The sequence below is a fragment of the Nyctereutes procyonoides genome, unplaced genomic scaffold (genome assembly GCF_905146905.1).
Source record: "Nyctereutes procyonoides isolate TBG_1078 unplaced genomic scaffold, NYPRO_anot_genome, whole genome shotgun sequence".
Lineage (NCBI taxonomy): Eukaryota > Metazoa > Chordata > Mammalia > Carnivora > Canidae > Nyctereutes > Nyctereutes procyonoides.
Genome location: NW_026575052.1, coordinates 49,749,533 through 49,769,738, shown reverse-complemented (window position 1 = coordinate 49,769,738; position 20,206 = coordinate 49,749,533). Strand labels below are relative to the sequence as shown.

Here is a 20,206-nt window from a genome sequence, read left to right as displayed (position 1 = left end):
TGTTTATAAAATAGACCAGTTGAATTAAATCAGCCCTTAGATGATTGTTTAGAAAACCAAGGCAAAAGACATTAGTACGCGCCCTTACTTCCGTGTTGCTTCATGCTCTCCATGCGCATGCACCATTTCCCTGGGTCAGAGGAGGGGCCGACGACCCTGTTTTAGAAGTCCTTAGCTCGTTTAGAACGCGAAACTCTAAGCTTATTGGAGGGCAAGCTTGCTTTACGGCTCAGGTCCGCTTTTTACGTCATTTTCCGGCTTCCCATTCACTTCGCAGTGAAGATGGCGTCGGGCAGCGGGGTAGGTGTTGTGTGTGAGGAGGCTTTGGTCGGGGGGCAGAGGGTGCCTTCGTAGCGCGGAATATCCTGCACCCAACTGGCTTCTCGACACCTCCTTGCGGCCCAATGGTCCGAGTTCAAGAGCTTCCTCGTAGGGTCCTGGCACAGGGTCTGTGGAATCGCGGAGAACTCTTGGGTTGGGGTCCTGAGGCCACCTCAGCCTTCTGGTGCGGTGTGGAGAGTCTTCGCTCTCGACAGGTCCGGGGGGTCGCCTTGCCGGCGTGGACGCGGTTCCCTCCGTTTCTCTAGGGTTCCGATATGATTAGCGACGAATCTTGAGCGCTTTTTTCCCTACAGACAAAAAACTTGGACTTTCGCCGAAAGTGGGACAAAGATGAATATGAGAAGCTCGCCGAGAAGAGGCTCACGGAAGAGAGAGAAAAGAAGGATGGTGGGTGCCTACTCCCTAAAGGGCAGGGGTATCGTAGAGGTGAAGCCATAGCTGGAGAGCGGGTGGGGAGTTGAAATGCGATGTCCTGGTACCTTGTGTAACCTCTGGCTGAATGTTGCCTCCCTGGTTCTCCATTTCTCACTGTATAAAATGGGAGCGAAGAGATGCACTGAATATACTCAGAGGTATTTCCCAGTTCTGTTTCCTCTGCTTTCTTGCCTTCTTTTTGCTTAGCTCGTTTTGTACTTTCTTCAAGTGCAGAGAAGAGAGGAGAAGCCTTAGTAGTGACAGAGATGTGGAGTATTTTGCTGCTATGCACTACTCCTATTGAGGATACTCTTTCCGTTGAAGTCACTTAAGGGGAAGAATATAACTGGTCCAGTCAAGTCCTTCCCCTGTGGTCTGAGAAGAGTGAGGGTACTGGGAGGAATGTGTGATTGATTCAGCTGGTGGTTAGTAGTACTGTTTCTCTGCTTTGTACAGTGTTGCGGAGTTGGTTCTCCTCTTCTAGTTAGAGAATCCACTATACAAAAAGAATCCTTATTTTTTCTTATGCTTTCACCTTACTTTCACACCACCTTGCACAAACTAATCTTTTTAGTTTTGATCTAATTTGTACAGTAGCAAGTAACAGATATTGCCTGAATGTTGGTCCCATTTAGAAAATCTTCCCCAGCCTTCTAAAGATTCTTTTTTGTGTATTACACTTGGGGTATCTGTCTGAAAGTATTACTGAGTGTCCTTGCTTTTCTTTTAAAAGTTTACTCTTTGTGAAAATTAATTCCTTCCTTCAATTCAGTTAACAATAAAAAACTTTGTTTTTAGACTTACTGGTTTTGAAGTGGAAAAAAGCTATGTAGAGTTAGGGATTGCATATCATTTTTTCCTGTGTTGAGATTCTCCCTAGTTGCTGCTAGAAGTGCTTTTTGTGTCCCCTGCTTCAGGCTTAAGAAAGAAATGAAGAGTAGACATCTGTATTTTGGGTTTCATGCATTTCTTTTCGTTTCTGCTTAAGGAACTGTAATAATAAAAGGACTTTCTTCTGTCTTATATTTTAGGAAAACCAGTACAGCCAGTCAAACGGGAGCTTCTCCGGCATAGGGACTATAAAGTGGACCTGGAATCCAAGCTTGGGAAGACAATTGTCATTACCAAGACCACGCCACAATCTGAGATGGGAGGGTGAGTGACTTTTCATCTTTTTCAGGAGCCAAGACTAGGTCTAATAAACTGTGTTGATTTTAGCAAGTGTCGAGGAGAGGTTCTCTGGCTCCAGGATAGCAATCATGTTACTTATAATTCTATCTTTATTTTTATTTATTTTTTTAATAGTCCTACCTTTAGATATTTCTTTGTGTCACTCCTGTCCCAGGCCTCAACTAAACATGGTAGTGTCTCTAGGAGGGGTTACTCTGTAGACCTCTTCATATTGGCACTGTAACTCTTTCTTAATATCTGAAGAGGAAGAAATGAAGGAAAGGACTCCTGAAAACATTTCTAGGGGAGAGATTTCTCGAGCTAGAATGGAGCCTAGAAGCTGTTGATGGTGAATAAAGGGAGTTGAGGTTCCAGACTGGCTGCAAAGGTTGTAGTTGTTACGGATTGCTTGGTTGTACACTTTCCTCCTAGACCAAGACTATGACCCATGAGAAGAGGTGTCCTGTAAGGACTTTTGTTTTTTTCCCACCACTACTACAGTATTCATTTACGTTTTCTAGCAGGAGGGCAAAACAGATAGCAATGAGTGACATGTCTGAATTGCTTAGAAAACTCACATCAGGGATCCCTGGGTGGCTCAGTGGTTTGGCGCCTGCCTTTGGCCCAGGGCATGATCTTGGGGTCCTGGGATCGGGTCCTATGTCGGGTTCCCTGCGTGGAGCCTCCTCCTCCCTCTGCCTGTGTTTCTGCGCCACCCCCGCTCTGTTTCTCATAAATAAATAAATAAAATCTTAAAAAAAAAAAAAAACACCTCACATCATTCTTTTCTGTATTAGTTACCTATTCCTGTGTAAATTAACTAACTCACCAAAATTTAGCAGCATAAAACAGATAGCTAACAATTTGGGTAAGTAATCTGGAAAGGCTTACCTCTGGAAAGGCTTAGGGTTTCACAAAGCTGCAATGAAGGTGTCTGCTGGGTCTGCATTCATATGAGGCTTAAGTGGGGCTGAATGATTTGATTGAAAGCTCTTTCATGTAGTGCTTTGGAGGCCTCACTTCTTTGCCCCATGGGCCTCTAGTGCTGTTGACAATAAAGCAAGTGGCTTCCCAAGAGTAAGACATGGACAGGCTATTTATTTATTTATTTTAATTTTAATTTTTTTTTTATTGGAGTTCGATTTACCAACATATAGTATAACACCCAGTGCTCATCCCGTCAAGTGTCCCCCTTAATGCTCGTCACTCAGTCACACCATCTGCGCGCCCACCTCCCCTTCCACTACCCCTTGTTCATTTCCCAGAGTTAGGAGTCTCTCATGTTCTATCACCCTCTCTGATTTTTCCCACTCTTTTTCTGTCCTTTCCCCTATAATCCTTTTCACTATTTTTTATATTCCCCGTATGAGTGAAACCATATACCGTTTGTCCTTCTCCCATTAACTTACTTCACCCCGCATAATACCCTTTAGTTAGACACGGACAGACTAACACTGCAGCCTTTTAAAAAAAATTTTTTTTTTAAAGATTATTTATTTATTTATTAGACAGAGAGACAGAGGGAGAAGCAGGCTCCATGCAGGGAGCCTGATGTGGGACTCGATCCCAGGTCTCCAGGATCACAGCCCGGGCTAAAGACAGCGCTAAACTGCCAAGCCACTGGGGCTGCCCCTTTTTAAAAATTTTTAATAAAGATTTTACTTATTTATTCATAAGAGACAGAGAGAGGTAGAGACGTAGGCAGAGACAGAAGCAGGCTCCTCTCAGGGAACCCAATGTGGGACTTGATTCCTGCACCCAGGATCACCCCTGAGCCGAAGGCAGATGCTCAACCGCTGAGCCATCCAGGCGTCCCAGAAGCCTTTTTTTTTTTTTTTTTTTTTATAGCCTATTCTTGGAAGTGACACAGCGTAATTTTTGAAATTTTTTTTTTAAGAATTTATTTGCAAGAGACTAAACAAGAGAGAGATGAGCAGCGGGAGGGCCAGAGGGAGAAGCAGACTCCCCAGTGAGCAGGGAGCCAGATGCCAGGCTCAGTCCCAGGACCCTGAAATCATGATCTGAACCAAAGGCAGACACTTAACTGACTGAGCCACCTAGGTGCTCTGAAATATTCTTTTGGTCACAGGACAATTCTAGTACAGATTGGTAGGGAACTGCACAAGGTACGCATACCATGAATTTGGGAATCATTGTGGGGCTATCTTGGAGTTTGGCTACCATACTCTTCCGCGAGGTAAGGCTTTATAAAAATGAGAAGTGCTGCCTTCTTGTAAACAGAAAATTTGCCTGAAAATATGAGGTTTTTAACATTTATTTATACATTTATTTATTTATTCATTCCTTCATTCATTCATTCATTCATGAGAGAAACAGAGAGAGAGAGAGGCAGAGACATAGGCAGAGGGAGAAGCAGGCTCCATGCATGCAGGAAGCCCCGATGTGGGACTCGATCCCGGGACTCTGGGATTGCATCCTGAGCCGAAGGCAGATGCTCAGCTGCTGAGCCACCCAGGCATCCCCAAAAATGAGTTTCTTAGTTGAAAACATTAAGATCCTTAAGCTAGATTTGACCACAAGTGCTGTTTCTTCTGTTCGCTAGGTATTACTGCAATGTCTGTGATTGTGTGGTGAAGGACTCCATCAACTTCCTGGATCACATTAACGGAAAGAAACGTAAGGCTTGGAGGTAGTTTGTGACTAGGACTGGGATTGGGTTTTGGAGACGGGGTAGGAGAAGGAGTGGTTTCAGTTGAATCTTTTTTTAATGTCTGAGAATTTCTCCGGTTGCTTCATCCTTTACTTCATTATCTAATGTTTCTGGAGGCACTGAGATGAGACACTGTTTTAGGCTCTCAACAAGCTCAGACCACAGTCTTCTCCAAGGCCTCGCTGTCCCCACTGGTATGCATTTGCTCACTATGGGCATTTGAAAGCCACTTGCATCTTGCTATTTGTAGCTGCTGCTTCTGGGAACAAGTAAAGCCAAGGGTTGTTTATTGTTGTTGTTTTCCAGCTATAATTATTTTTGCTGTGTATTATTTTATGAAAAATTTTTTTTCTTTTTAATGTCAAAGACTTTTTGATGGCCTGAAGATATTGTAATGTCATTACCTTTTTCACTATTGATCCCACCCAGATCAGCGAAATCTGGGCATGTCTATGCGTGTGGAACGTTCCACCTTGGATCAGGTGAAGAAACGTTTTGAAGTCAACAAGAAGAAGATGGAAGAGAAACAGAAGGATTATGATTTTGAGGAAAGGATGAAAGAGCTCAGAGAAGAGGTAAGGCTTTTTTCCATCCTTTGTCCTCCAGCTTTGAATTTTATGTTACTAATCATGAGGAGGCTGTCTTCCTCATCCACTCCTACTCTCGGGATAGTTGTATCCTGAATCTCTTTGTATTGGGGGAAACATTTATTGCCTTAGAGACTCTCAAGATCTGAAGGATATGGTTATAAACCTATCCTTTTTTCCTAGACTCTGGGCCTACTTTTTTTTCTTTAAACTATAGGAGGGATTAAGTTCACCTAGTCCCCAAGAGGCACATAGAACTTGGCTGACTGGGTCAGAATTCTCTTTCCTTCACTTACTAGCTATGACTTTTGGGCAAGTTATGTAACTTCTCCATGTCTCAGTTTTCTCATATTAAGAGATCTTAGATTATAATCTACATAAGTGTTTAGATCAATTACTGGCATATACTCTATGCACCAGGGCGATAGTTGCTATTATATGGTTCTGTTTTCATAACCTTTTTAAGAACTAGAGATGTAGGACTGAGAAGTACTCTTCACAGGCTAAAACTTCTTTTTGTTGTTTCTTAAAATCTTTACTGTGGCTCTTCCTCTGCTCTTGAAATTTTACTTGCCTTTACTATTTTCTCCTAAAGATAGAAAGGAATCTTGACACTCACTTGTCTCTTTCAACATTTGGCTTAGGAGTCTGAACTGATTCTGAGTGATTTCCCCCCTAGGAGGAAAAGGCCAAAGCCTACAAGAAAGAGAAACAGAAGGAGAAGAAAAGGAGGGCTGAGGAGGACTTGACATTTGAGGAGGATGATGAGATGGCAGCTGTGATGGGCTTCTCTGGCTTTGGTTCCACCAAGAAGAGTTACTGAGGCTTTCTATGCTTGGCCTTTTGTTAACTGTGTGTGTGGGGGGGGTCATTTGGGGGGGGGGCTTGGGAAAGTCCTTAAGAGCTGCAATGGGGGTGGACTAGAGGGTGGGTGTTGGTGGTTTCCCTCTACTTTGGGAGAGAACACAGGATGCAGAGGTAATGCTGTGGCATATTCCTTCAGCCTCAGCATATCACTGGAGTCACAGGGCCTCTGCCTGAGTTCCCAATAAAGAAAAACCTCTTCTGAGGCTGCTTTCCCAAACCTCCCCCTGCATCTTTCCCTCTTCATCTGTCCAATCTCTTTGAGCAGCTGACATTTATCCTGTGTTTTCCATTTGTTTTAATTTTGACTCTTGCTTAGCCTGCAGCAGAAGGGTTCTCTGGGTCCCCAGTGTCCAGTTGATAGCACATTTTTGACCAGCCCTCTTTTTTCCCCAAACCTCCTGTGGTTCTCTACTGCCTGTGCATGCATGTGTATTTCTGCCTGGGTCAGTGATATGTGCGGGCGTGTGTGCATGAATTTGTCACATAGAGGGAGCCTGAGCTAGATCCTCAGAGCATTGTTGCCTTGGGGCCTGATGTTCTTGGCTCCCTCAGTGCATGTAACAGGAAATTAAATGGGATGAGTGTTTGGTGTGGTTTTTGTCTGGTGAGTTTTTTAACCTTTGTTTTTCATATGTAGACTGTTCAGCCTTTCCTGTTTGTTTCATTTTATTGAGGATTACTCTTTTTTTCTTCCTTGTGAGCAGGCTCTTGGAAGAACCTATTTGATGCAAAAAAAGAAAAAGAAAAAAAAAACTTTATATGGGAGCCCTTGGGTCTCAGAGACTGTTCAACATGTATAATAAATGGCATTGACTGGGCCTATTCACATTTGGTGGGAACATTCCATATTCTTCCCAGTGTATTGTTTTGTTTTTTTTTTTCTTCCTACACTGAATATTTACATACAGATTTCAGGCTGCTTTTTTCTCCCTTCATTTGAGCCCTGTCACTTTTTTTTTCTAGGTTCCTTCAGCACGAGTTGTATTTTCCTCTGATGGGATGTGTGTCCGGAGGAATCTAAACACAACTTTTCCTATAATTTTAGCCTCCTTTGGTCTGTTTTTGGAACAGCAGAATTTAGGGTGGAACTTGGTGTTTTCCTTGCTGTCTGCAGTTAGGCTAAGCACAGGGTTATTCAGTTTTAGCACTGTTGACCTTTTGGGCTGGTTAATTCTTTGTTGTGGAGGCTCTCTTACGCATTTCAGGATGTTTAGCAGTGTCCCTAGCCTCTACTCCCTAGATGCTGGTAGCACCTCCTACCCGAGTTTGACAAATAAGGATGTGTCCCCAGGAGTTGGGGGTGAAATCCCTCCTGCCAGTCCCATTGAGAAGCATTGACAAGCTGTCTCCCTACTTTGGTCTGACTTGAGAATTAGATGGCACAGACTGCTTAACTAAAGAAAAAGGTTTGATATTCCCTGAATTGGGTACTGTGCCAGATCCTAGGGATATAGGGGAAAAATCAGTCTTTTAAACCAACAATAGTTACACAAACTTCAAGCAGATGAATTCTGTAATTTTAACTGGTTCTATATCCTGAAAAGTGGGTTCTGTGTGTGTTAAGAAGGCTGCCATCAGCAGCTTTGGTGTAAATAAGCACAAGGTTTATTTACATTCTCTGTCTCATCTGGCCCCTAGAAGCATCTGAACTACCTTTGGGTCCCTTAAAGTACTATGCTCTTCCCTTTGGACTTTTGTACATAACTCCCTTTTTACCAGGCATAACTTTTGCCTATTTTATTTCTGATGCTCAGTCTTGCCATTGGGATCACTGTGAATGTGTGTCTACTGGCTCAAAGTTTCATGTATGGTATTTGTTGGCGAATTGCAGGCAGATTAGTGGATTCTTCCCTTGATAGGATTATGTGCTCTACAGGTCATTCAAGTAACAGCTCTACTCTAGTAGGCTGGGCCCTTTTGCTCTCCATTTCAAGGCAGGCTGGAGAAAGCGTCAGCTGAGTTCCTTGCATTTTTCATTACTCTTCAGGAAACCGTCTAATTCAGATTGTCTTCAAGTGATTTCTCTCTCTTTGGTACAGTGAAATCTTAACTATGGTCACCTGTACTAAAAAGTGATTTTGAACAACAGGTTCTCTCAATTCTCTTGGGACTGGCAAGTGGGTTTGAGTCTCTAAGGGGTGTGTCTAGGTCATGGATATGTGAAGAGACTTAAGATGGTGACTTGGGAGGGGAGAAGAATGAGATGGAATGGAAATTTAGGAGCCCAGAGCAATTCCAGATAACTCAGGAATCTCCGGAAGAGAAACTTCTTCGGTGTTTGTGGTCTTTCTAAAATCTATGAAAATTTTGCATTCTGATTGAGGAATATGCCTGTTACTGGCCTACATGTGTTCATTTATTCAGTGATTGCTAAGATACTAAACAAGTTGTAGGACCTGGTATTCTTTGCTGGGGTAAGGCATCAGGATTCCAACTGTCATAGAATTTACATTCTGGTGGAATTGCCTTTTACAGTACCTAGGAACAAAAGTTTGGATGATTTCAGGCACCCCCAGGGACTCTTGCTGCATCGCTCTGATAACCCCCTCCAAAAATTTAAATGTGAAGATTCTTTAATCAGCAATTCTACTCTGAAGTGTCTATCCTAAAAACATACCTGTGTTTGTGTACATATACTTGAAAGTTTACTGCAGCTTTGTTTATATAACAGTGAAACATTTAAAATAAAACTGGTACATTTATTCTTGAACATAATGCAACCATTACTATATATATGAATCAGATTTGTGTATTAACAAGAAAGATCACCAAGACATACTATCAAGTAAAAAAGCACAAAAACAATACCAGACAAATTGATGTCCACACCCCCCCAACCTCCTTCATAAAACTATATTATATGTACAGTTAAATATAGAGATTGAGAAAAAGGACTGGAAGGACATACACTGAAATTCTAACTGGTTAACTGGAAGAAATTATGGGAAGAGAAAGGTTAGCTGTTTAACAATGTACATAAAAGGAATAGAGTATTCATGTGGGGTTATTTTTTGGTCCTGAAACCCAGGAATAAATATATGTGGAGGTTAAAATAATGTTTAAAATGCTAACAAATAATACCGTGAAACACCTATTATGGCACCTGAGAGGGGCTGTTAGGTATATCTTGTTTAGTTTTGGAGTTCCAAGGTAAGGCCTTGAATACACCTTGCACCTTTAAATATTCCACTCTTGACTCAGGCACTGTGAAATTGATTTGGTCAAAGAGTGACTCCCTTTGGTTGTTCAGCCAGCATAGAGGCTGAAGGGGATGTCCAGAGACCTGTGGACCACGTGACTGCTGCAACAATAAACTTGGAAGGCACCTGATTGGTAGAGCTCCCTAGGCTGTTAAACAGAGGAGTTCTTAATAGCAGTGTGTCCTCAGATGAGCACTCCTGAGTGTCTGGGTAGGGCAGTTGTTTGGATGCTAGAGTGTACTGGATCACTCCTGTTATGATTTAACTTATTTTATCACATGTCTTTCTTGCCAGTCAAGATAATATAATCTAGAGGATGTGGCCAGCTTGTCCCTAGCTGAGCAGTTCCTTCAAGTAAAGCATCTTCTCACCACTCAAGTGATTCAGAACCTTCCAGACCTTTTGCCACTGTTCTGGTTTTCTTCGTTCCCCCACTAATAAGCCTTGGAGAGAGTGTTTTAGAACTCCTCTCCTGTCCAGAGCAGCAGAGTGACTAGGTATCTAGTGGATGTTAAGCATCCTTTACACCAGGAACCAGGCTCCTTGGAGATATGGTTGATGCTAGGCCTGGGGAAATAAGGAGATGAACCTGGAGTGTCTTAGTGCCAGAAAGTGGGGAAATGCTAACAAAAAACAACCCTAAACAAATAAATGAAAAACTCAAAGTTACTTTTGGTGTTTAGTAATGTTTGTGCGTTTGGTCTAGAGGTTACAGTTACACTTGTATCTTCTCAGGTCCTCAAATTTATTTTCCTCATTTGGAATCTATTTTCATTTGTCAGCTATATCTTGACTCCCTCCTACTATGTAATCACAATTATTTTGTTATGTTTTCTTTTTCTCCCATTTTTTAAGTAATATTTTTAGGAAAAAAAACTTGCATACTCTTTTTCCACTCTTAATCACCTTTATTTTAGAGATCTACAATGTGATATATTTAATGCTTGCCATCATAAGATTTTTTGAATTTCCCCCCAGTCTTTACTTGGATAAAACTCATTCTCTTATAAATTCCTCAAGAGAGTTTCCTGAGTTCTTGAGTTCTTGCATTTTTAAAACTGATTTTTATGGCTTTGGTATTTGAAGGACAGGTGGATATAAGATCTTGGTTCACATTTCTTTTCCTTGAGTTTTTAAAAACTGCTCTGCTGTTTTCTTTGTATGTTGTAGTGAAAATACCGACCTGATTCTTTCCTTCCTAAATGATTTTGTCTTTTTGTATGAGGCCTGGATGTTTTTTTTTCCCCTTAATTCTAATTGATTTTCTAAGGTATATCTCAGAATTGACCATTCCATATCAATTTTCCTAGGTTCATGGAGGACCCTTTGGATTTGTAGATTCATGTTTTATTTCCAGAAAGTTTTCTTGTATTACAATTTTGAATATTGTAGCTGTTCCATTATTTTGCTTTTTTTTTGTTTATATATGTTGGATTTTTTTTTTGCCTTGGTATTTAGCACTTTCTCTTTGATCCTTCTTAATTGCTTTCTTGATTTTTATTTTCATTTCTTGACTGTTTTTATTTCTTTCCTTAATATCACTTACGATATTTTAAACAGTTCTTTTTTTTATTTTTTTAATTTATTTATGATAGTCACACAGAGAGAGAGAGAAAGAGAGAGAGGCAGAGACATAGGCAGAGGGAGAAGCAGGCTCCATGCACCGGGAGCCCGACATGGGATTCGATCCCGGGTCTCCAGGATCGCGCCCTGGGCCAAAGGCAGGCGCCAAACCACTGCGCCACCCAGGGATCCCACTTACGATATTTTAAGTAAAATATATTTCCCTTGGACATCGTATAAATTAGTCTCTTTTTTCCCTGAGATGATTTGTTTTTTTTCTTCAGGTTTTCCTTTTTTTAAAAAAAATTTTTTATTTAGTTTTTTTTTTTAAAGATTTTATTTATTTATTCATGAGAGACACGGAGAGAAAGAGAGAGGCAAAGACACAGGCAGAGAGGCAGGCTCCATGTAGGGAGCCCGATGAGGGACTCGATCCTCAGACTCTAGGATCATGCCCTGGGCTGAAGGCAGGTGCTCAATCACTGAGCCACCCAGGCGTCCCTCTTCAGTTTTTCCTGATTTTGACTAACTCTTGTCTTATATTTTTTTCTTTTTGGTCCACTTTTGTTCTGACTTATTTTTTATTTGTAATATTTTTTCATAACACCAAATGACTGTTTAAGGTTATTTAATTTCGGTTGGAGTGTCATCTTTGTTTCCCCATTTCATAGTTAGATTTTTTTAAAAGATTTTATTTATCCATTCATGAGAGACACAGAGAGAGAGAGAGAGACAGAGAGAGAGAGAGAGGCAGAGACACAGGCAGAGGGAGAAGCAGGCTCCATGCAGGGAGCCTGACGTGGGACTCAATCCCAGGTCTCCAAGGATCAGGCCCTGGGCTGAAGGCGATGCTAAACTGCTGAGCCACCTGGGCTGCCCTCATAGTTAGATTCTTAAATATATATATTTATTCTCATTTTTTGTTGACTTATTATAATGCCTGCCATTTTCTGTTCATTTTGAAATGTCTTTATTTCCAGGTTCAGCAATTGCAAATTAGGCAGGCAGTGTTTCTTCGAGTGTGGTCTTCTGTTGGAAGTTTGAAGTGAAATAGAATGTGCTTTTTTTGGAGGTGGAGCCCAACCTGGCATTATTCTGTGGAAAACTGAATGCCACCTCATTTTTTTTTGCTTAAAAAATTTTAATTGTGGTAAAATACACAGATCATAAAATTTACCATTTCAGCGATTTTTGAGTACAGTAAGTAGTATTTACATTCACGTTGTTATGCAACCATCACAACCAACCATCTCCAGAACTTCTTTCACCTTGTAAAACTGAAACTCTGTATCCATTAAACACTCCAGTGCCCACCCTCAGCCTCTGACAACCACTATTCTTTCTCTCAATGAATTTGACTACTCTACCTACCTTATATAAGTGGAATCATACAGTATTTGTCTTTTTGTGACTGGCTTTCTTTTGTATGTGTGACTAGCTTATTTCACTTTGCATAATGTGCTCAAGGTTCATGTATACTGTAGTATGTGGCAGGATTTCCTTTTTAAGACTGAATAATATTCTATTGTATATTTATATGCCACATTTTGTTTATCCATTTATTCACTGATGGACACTTGAATGGGTTGCTTCCACCTCTTGGCTGTGGTGAATTAGTGCTGTTATGAAGGTGGCTGCACAAGTATCAAGATCTTACTTTAAGCCCACTTGCCCTTTAGTGTAGAGTTTAAGGGTCTGGGCTCTGGAAACAGAGTACAGAGTTCAAACCATGGATCTAGAACATCCACACTCTGTAATCTTAGCCAGATAACCGCACCTGTCACACTGCTTTCTGATCTCAAGACATTAACATTCAAAGCACCTAATTTGTATAGTTCATGTGAAAACTCATTGGATTGTGGTGCCTGGCTGGCTCAGTTGTTAGAGCATATGACTCTTGATCTTGGGGTTGTGAGTTTGAGCCCCATGTTGGGGGTAGAATTTACTTTAAAGAAAATGAGGGGTGCCTGGACGGCTCAGTAGGTTGGGCATCTGTCTTCAGCTCAGGTCATGATCCCAGGGTCCTGGGATCAAGGCCAGTGTCAGCAGCGTTCCCTTGCTCAGTGAGGAGTCTGCTTCTCTTTCTGCCCCTTCCCCGCTCCTTCTCTCTCTCTTTCTCTCAAATAAATATTTAAAAAAATGAAATGGAGGGGCACCTGGCTGGCTCAGTCAATGGGCGTGCAAATTCTTGATCTCAGGGTTGTGAGTTTGAGCCCCACGTTGGGTATATAGATTCGTTAAAATATTTTTTTTAATTCCACAATTAATAAAAATAATATGCTTGGAACAGTAACTGACTCATAATTAGTGAATTGTTATTACTGGTACATCAAATAACTTAAGAGGATCAATTTACTGTCAACACATCACAAGTCACTAAAAGTTATTGACATCAAGTACAACTACTAGATAATAAAGAGGGCAAGATTCTGCTTTCAGTTCTTTTGGCTATATACTCAGAAGTGGGATTGCTGCGTTACATAGTAATTACTTTTTTTTTAGTTTTTTGAGGGACCTTCATGCTGTTTTCTATAGCAGCAACAGTATTTTACATTCCTAAAAACAGTGAAGAATTCCAGTTTCTCCATATCCTTACCAACACTTGTTATTTTGTTTCTGTTTTTTTTTTAATATTATAGTAGTCGTTTTAATGGGAACGACACGAATCCTCTATATTCTTGCATGTTTATTTTTCTGTTGTTATTGTCTACATCCATAAAATGTTGGTATTGTATTGGGATATTATCTATTAGTTTGGAGACAACTGATATCTTTATGATAAAAGTCAAAGGGTCTTACTTTAAGAACAAGGAATGTTTTCCACTTGCTTAAGTCCACATTTGTGCTTCTTAGAAGGACATTAAATTTTTCCACGTGTGAGATTTTGTACATTTCTTAGCAGATTTACTTTTAAGAATTTATCTTGTTTTGTTTATAAGTAGGATCTTCTATTCCTTAACACTTTCTAACTTGTTATTCATATATATGTGAAGATTGCTGATTTTAGTGTGTAAATTTTATGTCCTGACACTTTACTAAATTGGTTTATACTTCTTTTCCAATTAATATACTTGTTTGTTTTCCTTTCTGTGTCTACATTTGGTAATTACTCCAATGTAATGTTAAAAAGTAGTAAAAATAGAAAGCATCATTGCCTTGTTCCTGACCTTTATTAGAATTCTTCCATTGTTTCCTCATTAAGTAAGATGTGTCCCTAACATGCTTATATATGTGTGTATATATAATAATATGTGTATAATATGATAAAATATAATTTTAAAAAAGATTTTATTTATTCATTGGAGACAGAGAGAGAGAGAGAGAGAGAGAGAGAGAGGCACAGACACAGGCAGAGGGAGAAGCAGGCTCTATTCCATGCAGGGAGCATGACGTGGGACTCGATCCCAGGTCTCCAGGACCACAGCCTGGGCTGAAGGCGGCCCTAAACTGCTGAGCCACCTGGGCTGCCCAAAATATAATTTAATGCACACACATGGTGACCTTAGACATACAGGCAATTCCCATTTTAATTATTTTTAAAATTCTGAAAAGTGTGTTGAATGTTATAGAAGGGTCTTTTAGCACATAGGGAAGGAATTGTTACTTTTCTTCTTAGATCTACTGATTTGGATAAATGATACTATTGTAATTCGTAATGTTTCATTTTTGCAAATATAAATTCCACTTGGTCGTGATGTGTTATTTATATAATGTGTTGCTGGATTTTGTTTGCTATTTATTTATTCTGCCTCAATAACTGAGTCTGATCTGAAGTTGTATTTTGATTTTATTTTTAAACAGTCGTAGCTTTAGAGAAAAATTTCCTAGGAAATACAGAGAGGACCTCTGTGCCCTCTCTCCCGTTCCAGCTTTCTGTTATTAACAGCGTGCATTAGTGTGATACATTTGTTAAAATTTATGAACTAATATTAATATATTAACATTAAAGTCCATAGTTTTATTGTTTACTCTCTTTGTTTTATAGTTTTGTGGGTTTTGATAAATGCATAATTTCATATTTTCACCATTAGAGTCTATTATAGAATAGTTTCACTGCCCTAAAAAATGCCCTGCACTCCACCTTTTAATCCTACCTCCCTCAAATCAAACTTCTGGTAACCACTGATCTTTTCACTCTCTCCATAGTTTTGCCTTTTCCAGAGTAATATATAATTGGAGTCTTAAGAGTATGTAGCCTTTTCTTTTCTTTTCTTTTTTGAGTATGTAGCCTTTTCAACTGGCTTCTTTAATTTAGCAATATGCATTTAAGATTCCTCCATACTTTTTCATGGCTTGATAGCTCTTTTTTTTTAAGTCACTCAGTAATACAGGCATACTTTGGTTATTATTCTTTACTGTGCTTCATAGGTAATGTTTTTTCCCTCTTTTTTTTTTTTAACAAATTGAAGGATTGTGGCAATCTTGTGTTAAACAAGTCTACTGGTACCATTTACCCAGCAGCATTTGCTCACTTTGTTTTTGTGTCACATTTTGGCAATTTTTGATATATTTCAACTTTTCATTATTAACGAATTAATTATTCGTTAATTAATTATTAATTATTAATAATATTCGTTATGGTGATCTGTGATAAGTGATCTTTGATGTTACTATTGTAATTATTTTGAGGCACCATGAATTGTGCCAGTATAAGACAGTAAACCAGGAGAGCCTAAGTGGCTTAGACCATTAAGCATCCAACTCTTGATCTCAGCTCAGGTCTTGATCTCAGGATCATGAGTTCAAACCCCACATTGGGCTCCATGCTGGGCATGGGACTACTTAAAGAAAGACAAAATATGTAACAGTGAACTTGATCAGTAAATGTTGTGTGTATTCTTGACTACTCCACTGACTGGCTGTTCCCCCATCTTGTTCCCTCTCGTTGGGGCTCCCTATTACCCAAGACAACAATGTTGAAATTAGTAATTAATAACCCTACAATGCCCTCTAGTGTTCAAGTTAAATGTCTCTTTTTTATTATTTTTATTTATTTATGATAGTCACACAGAGAGAGAGAGAGAGAGAGAGGCAGAGACATAGGCAGAGGGAGAAGCAGGCTCCATGCACCGGGAGCCCGACGTGGGATTCGATCCCGGGTCTCCAAGATCGCGCCCTGGGCAGGCGCTAAACCGCTGCGCCACCCAGGGATCCCTCTAGGTTCAAGTTAAAAAAAAAAAAAAAAGTAAAGCTAGAAATGAGTAAGCTTAGGTAGCAAGGCATGTTGATTAGACAAGTTGAACATTGGGCCTCTTGAACCAGTTAGCCAAGTCGTGAGTGCAAAGGCAGTGTTCTTGGAAGAAACTGAGAGTTCTATTCCAGTGAACACATGAATGATAAGGTGAAACTGCCTTATGGTTGATATAGAGAAAGTTTTAGTAGATAGAAGATCAAACCAGCTACAACATTCCCTTAAGCCAAAACCTAACCCAGAGCAAGGCCCTAACTTTCTTCAATTCTGTGAAGCCTGAGAGGTGAGGAAGCTGCAGAAGAAAACTTTGAACCCAGCAAAGGTTGGTTTATGAGGTTTAAGGAAGGAAGGTATCTCCATGACAAGTAGACATGAATAGACATTTTTCTAAAAAAGACATAGAGATAGCCAACAGACACATGAAATGATACTCAACATCACTAATCAGGGAAATACAAATCAAAAGTACAATAAGATGCCACCTCACAGCTGTCAGAATGGCTAAAATAACACAAGAAACAGCAGGTATTGGTGAGAGAATGGGGAACCCTCTTGCACTGTTGGTGGAAATGCAAACTGGTGCAGCCACTCTGAAAAACAGTATAAAAGTTCCTCAAAAAGTTAAAAAAAATAGAACTACCTGAGGTGCTTGGGTGGCTCAGTCAAGTCTATGACTTTTGATTTCAGCTTAGGTCATGATCTCAAGGTTTTGATTGAACCACATGTCAGGCTCCACACCTAATGCTTAGGATTTTCTCTCTGCCTCCTCCTCTGCCCCTCCCTCACCTCTCTCTCTCTCTCAAAAAAGAAAATATATATGGGGTGCCTGGGTGGTTCAGTCGGTAAGAACCTGAGTCTTGGTTCCACCTCAGTTCATGATCTTAGAGTCATGAGATTGAGCCCTGTGTTGGGCTCCACACTCAGCAGAGAGTCTGCTTCTCTCTCTCTCACTCTGCCATCCCCCCTGCTCATGTGCTCTCTCGCTCTCTCTCTCTTTTAAGATTTTATCTATCCATTTGACAGAGAGATAGAGCCAGAGAGCATAAGTGGTGGGAATGGTGGAGAGGGAGAAGCAGGCTTTCTGCCGAGCAGGGAGGGCTTGATCCCAAAACACGGGGATCATGGCAGATGCTCAACAGACTGAGCTACCCAGAAACCCCTCAAGTAAGTCTTAAAAAAAGAACTACCCTATGATCCAGGACTTGGATTTAGGTATTTATCCAGAGAATACAAAAATGTGAATTCAAATTGATAATGCATCCCAATGTTTATAGCAGCAGCATCTGTAATAGTCAAACTGTGGAAACAGCCCAAGTGTCCATCAACTGATGAATGGATAAAGAAGATGTGGTATATATACACAATGGAATATTACTCAGCCATATAAAAGAATGAAATCTTGCCATTTGCAATGACATGGATGGAGCTAGTGATTATTATGGTAAGCTAAATAAGTCAGAGAAAGACAAAAATGCCTTATGATTTTACTTATATGTGGAGTCTAAAACAAAGGCAAAAAAAAAGACAAATCAAGAAATAGACTCTTAACTGTAGAGGACAGACTGATGGTTACCAGAGGGAAGGTGGATGGGGAGATGGGCTAAATGAGTGATGAGGATTAAGGAGTGCACTTGTGATGAGTATTGGGTGTTGTAAGGAAATGTTGACTGACTATATTGTACACCTTAAACTTACTCTGTAGGTTAGCCAACTGGAACTTAAATAAAAACTTTCAAAAAGTGCAAGTTGAAGCAGTAAGTTATCCAGAAGATCTTGCTAAGATAATTCATGAAAGTGGTACACAAAAGAACAAATTTTCAAAGTAGACAAAATAGCTTTCTGTTGGAAAAAGATGCCATCTAGGACTTTCATAGCTTGAAGCCAATTCCTGGCTTCAAAGCATGGGCTTACTCTCTCAGTAGGCGTTAATGCCTACTGAGGACTTTAAATTGAAGCCAATACTCATTAACAAGTCCAAAAATCCTAGGGCCCTTAAGCATGATTCTAAGTCTACTCTGCTTGTGCTCTGTAAATGGAACAACAAAGCCTGGAAAACAGCACATTTGGTTACAATGTGATTTGCTGAATATTTAAGCCCAGTATTGAGATGTACTCAGGAAAAAAAGATCTTTTTGAAATATTATTGCTCATTGACAATGCACCTGGTCACTCAAGAACCTCTATGGAGATGTACAGTGAAATTAATGTTCTCATGCCTGATAACACAACATCCATTCTGCAGCCCATAGATCAAGGAGTCATTTTGACTGTCAAGTCTTGTTATTGAAGAAATATATTTTGTAAGGCTTCAGCTGCCACAGATAATGATTTCTTGGACGGATCTGGGCAAAGTAAATTGGACAACCTGGAAAGGATTCACCATTCCAGATGCCATTAAGAACATTCTGATTCATGGGAAGAGGTCAAACTATGAACATTAATAGAGATTTTTAAAGGTGATGACAATCTTCATGGCTAACTCGAGGGGTACCTCAGTGAAAGAAGTATCTGCAGATAGGATGGCAATAGCAAGAGAATTAGAATGAGAAGTGGAGCCTGAAGAAGTGACTGAATTGCCACAATCTCATGATACAATTTTAATGGTTGAGGACTTGCTTCTTATGGATGAGGAAAATAAAATGGTTTTTAAAGATGAAATCTACTCCCAGTGAAAATTCTGAGAAAAATTGTTGAAATAACAACAAAGGATTTAGAATGTTACCTAAATTTAATAAAGCTATGGCAGGGTTTGAGAGAATTGACTGATTGACTCTGATTTTCAAAGTAGTTCTCTGGTTAAAATGCTATCAAACAGCATTATATGTAGGGCACTTGAGTGGCTCAGTGGGTTAAGCATCTGACTCTGGATTTCGGCTCAGGTCATGATCTTACAGTGGTGGAATTGACGCCTGCATCAGGCTCTGTACACAGTGGGGAGTCTGCTGGGGATTCTGTCTCTCCTCCACCTGCTCTTCTTCCCCCCACCTAGTCAAGTGAATAAATCAGTCTTTTTTAAAAAAAAAAAAAAACCAGCATCACGTACTACAGAGAAATGCTTTGTGAAAGGAAGAGTCCTGGGATCAAGCCCTGCACTGAGCTCCCTGCTCAGTGGAGGGTCTGTTTCTCCCTCTCCTTCTGCCCTTTCCTCAGTCCTTTCTCTCCCTCCCTCCCTCTCTCTCTCTCTCTCTCTCTCTCTCACACACACACACACACACACACACTGTCTCTCAAATAAACAAATCTTTAAAAAAAGTAAAAAATTAAAAGTAATCACCAAACCCAAGGTTGCCTAGTTTTTACTATGTTGTCTAGAAGTTTTAGAATTTTTCATTTTATATTTAGATCTATTGATTCATTTTGAGAATTAGTTTTTGGGAGAGGTGTAAGGTCTGCATCTATATTCTTTTTGTTTGTTTACATTTGGATGTCTAATTGCTCCAGCACGGACATTTGCTACAAAGATCCCTGTCTCCACTGTATTGCCTTTGTTCCTTTGTCAAAGATCACTTGACTGTATTAGTGTCAGTCTATCTCTAAGCTTTCTATTCTGTTCCACTGATTTATTTTTGTGTTCTTCAGACTATACCACACTATCTTGAATGTTGTAGCTTTATATGGTAAATCTTAAAATCAGGTAGTGTAAATCCTCTGATTTTGTTTTTCTTCATTATTGTGTTGGCTACCCTGGGTCTTTTGCCTTTCCATATAAACTTTACAATGAGTTTATTAGTATATACAAAATAATTTCCTGGGATTTTAATTGGCATTGCATTGAATCTATAGATCATTTTGGGAAGAATTGACATCTTAATAATATTGAATCTTCTTATCAATGAACATAAAATATCTCTCCATTTATGTAGATATACCTTGATTTCTTTCATCAGAATTTTGTAGTTTTTCTCATATAGATCGTTTACATCCCACAAATTTTGCTATGTAATATTCTCATTTTCATTTAGTTAAAAGTATTTAAAATTTTATTGTGACTTCTTATTTGACTCATATATTTAGAGATCTGTTGTTTAATCTCTACATACTTTGGGATTTTCTAGGTATGTTTTAAATGTTTTGTAAATTTACACCTAAGTATTTCAGTTATTTTGGTGCTAATTATAAGTGTTATTATGCTTTAAATTTCAAAATCCAGTTGTTCCTTGCTGCTATATAAAAAAGCAATTGGCTTTTATGTATTAACTTA

General features: G+C 39.7%; 1 protein-coding gene across 2 annotated transcripts; it reads left to right on the top strand.

Annotated features, from left to right (window-relative positions):
* The first annotated feature begins 212 nt into the window (after positions 1 to 212).
* ZMAT2 (zinc finger matrin-type 2) lies at positions 213 to 13,981 on the top strand. 2 transcript variants are annotated; one of them, XM_055331971.1, is made up of 6 exons: positions 213 to 300; positions 636 to 729; positions 1,788 to 1,911; positions 4,490 to 4,563; positions 5,027 to 5,172; positions 5,864 to 13,981. In XM_055331971.1, exons 1-6 carry the CDS (start codon positions 283 to 285, stop codon positions 6,005 to 6,007), a joined length of 600 nt encoding a protein of 199 aa, XP_055187946.1. In that variant the 5' UTR covers positions 213 to 282; the 3' UTR covers positions 6,008 to 13,981. The 2 variants fall into 2 exon arrangements, with proteins under 2 accessions (XP_055187946.1, XP_055187945.1); XM_055331970.1 differs by lacking the exon at positions 213 to 300 and adding an exon at positions 341 to 536.
* The last annotated feature ends 6,225 nt before the right edge of the window (positions 13,982 to 20,206 follow it).

Bases quoted from the DNA above. Each gene is read 5' to 3' on its own strand.
- ZMAT2 (XM_055331970.1), top strand. From the start codon at position 405: ATGGTCCGAGTTCAAGAGCTTCCTCGTAGGGTCCTGGCACAGGGTCTG. The intron at 730-1,787 runs GTGGGTGCCTAC...CTTATATTTTAG, and splicing joins AGAGAGAGAAAAGAAGGATG to GAAAACCAGTACAGCCAGTC. The intron at 1,912-4,489 runs GTGAGTGACTTT...TCTGTTCGCTAG, and splicing joins CCACAATCTGAGATGGGAGG to GTATTACTGCAATGTCTGTG.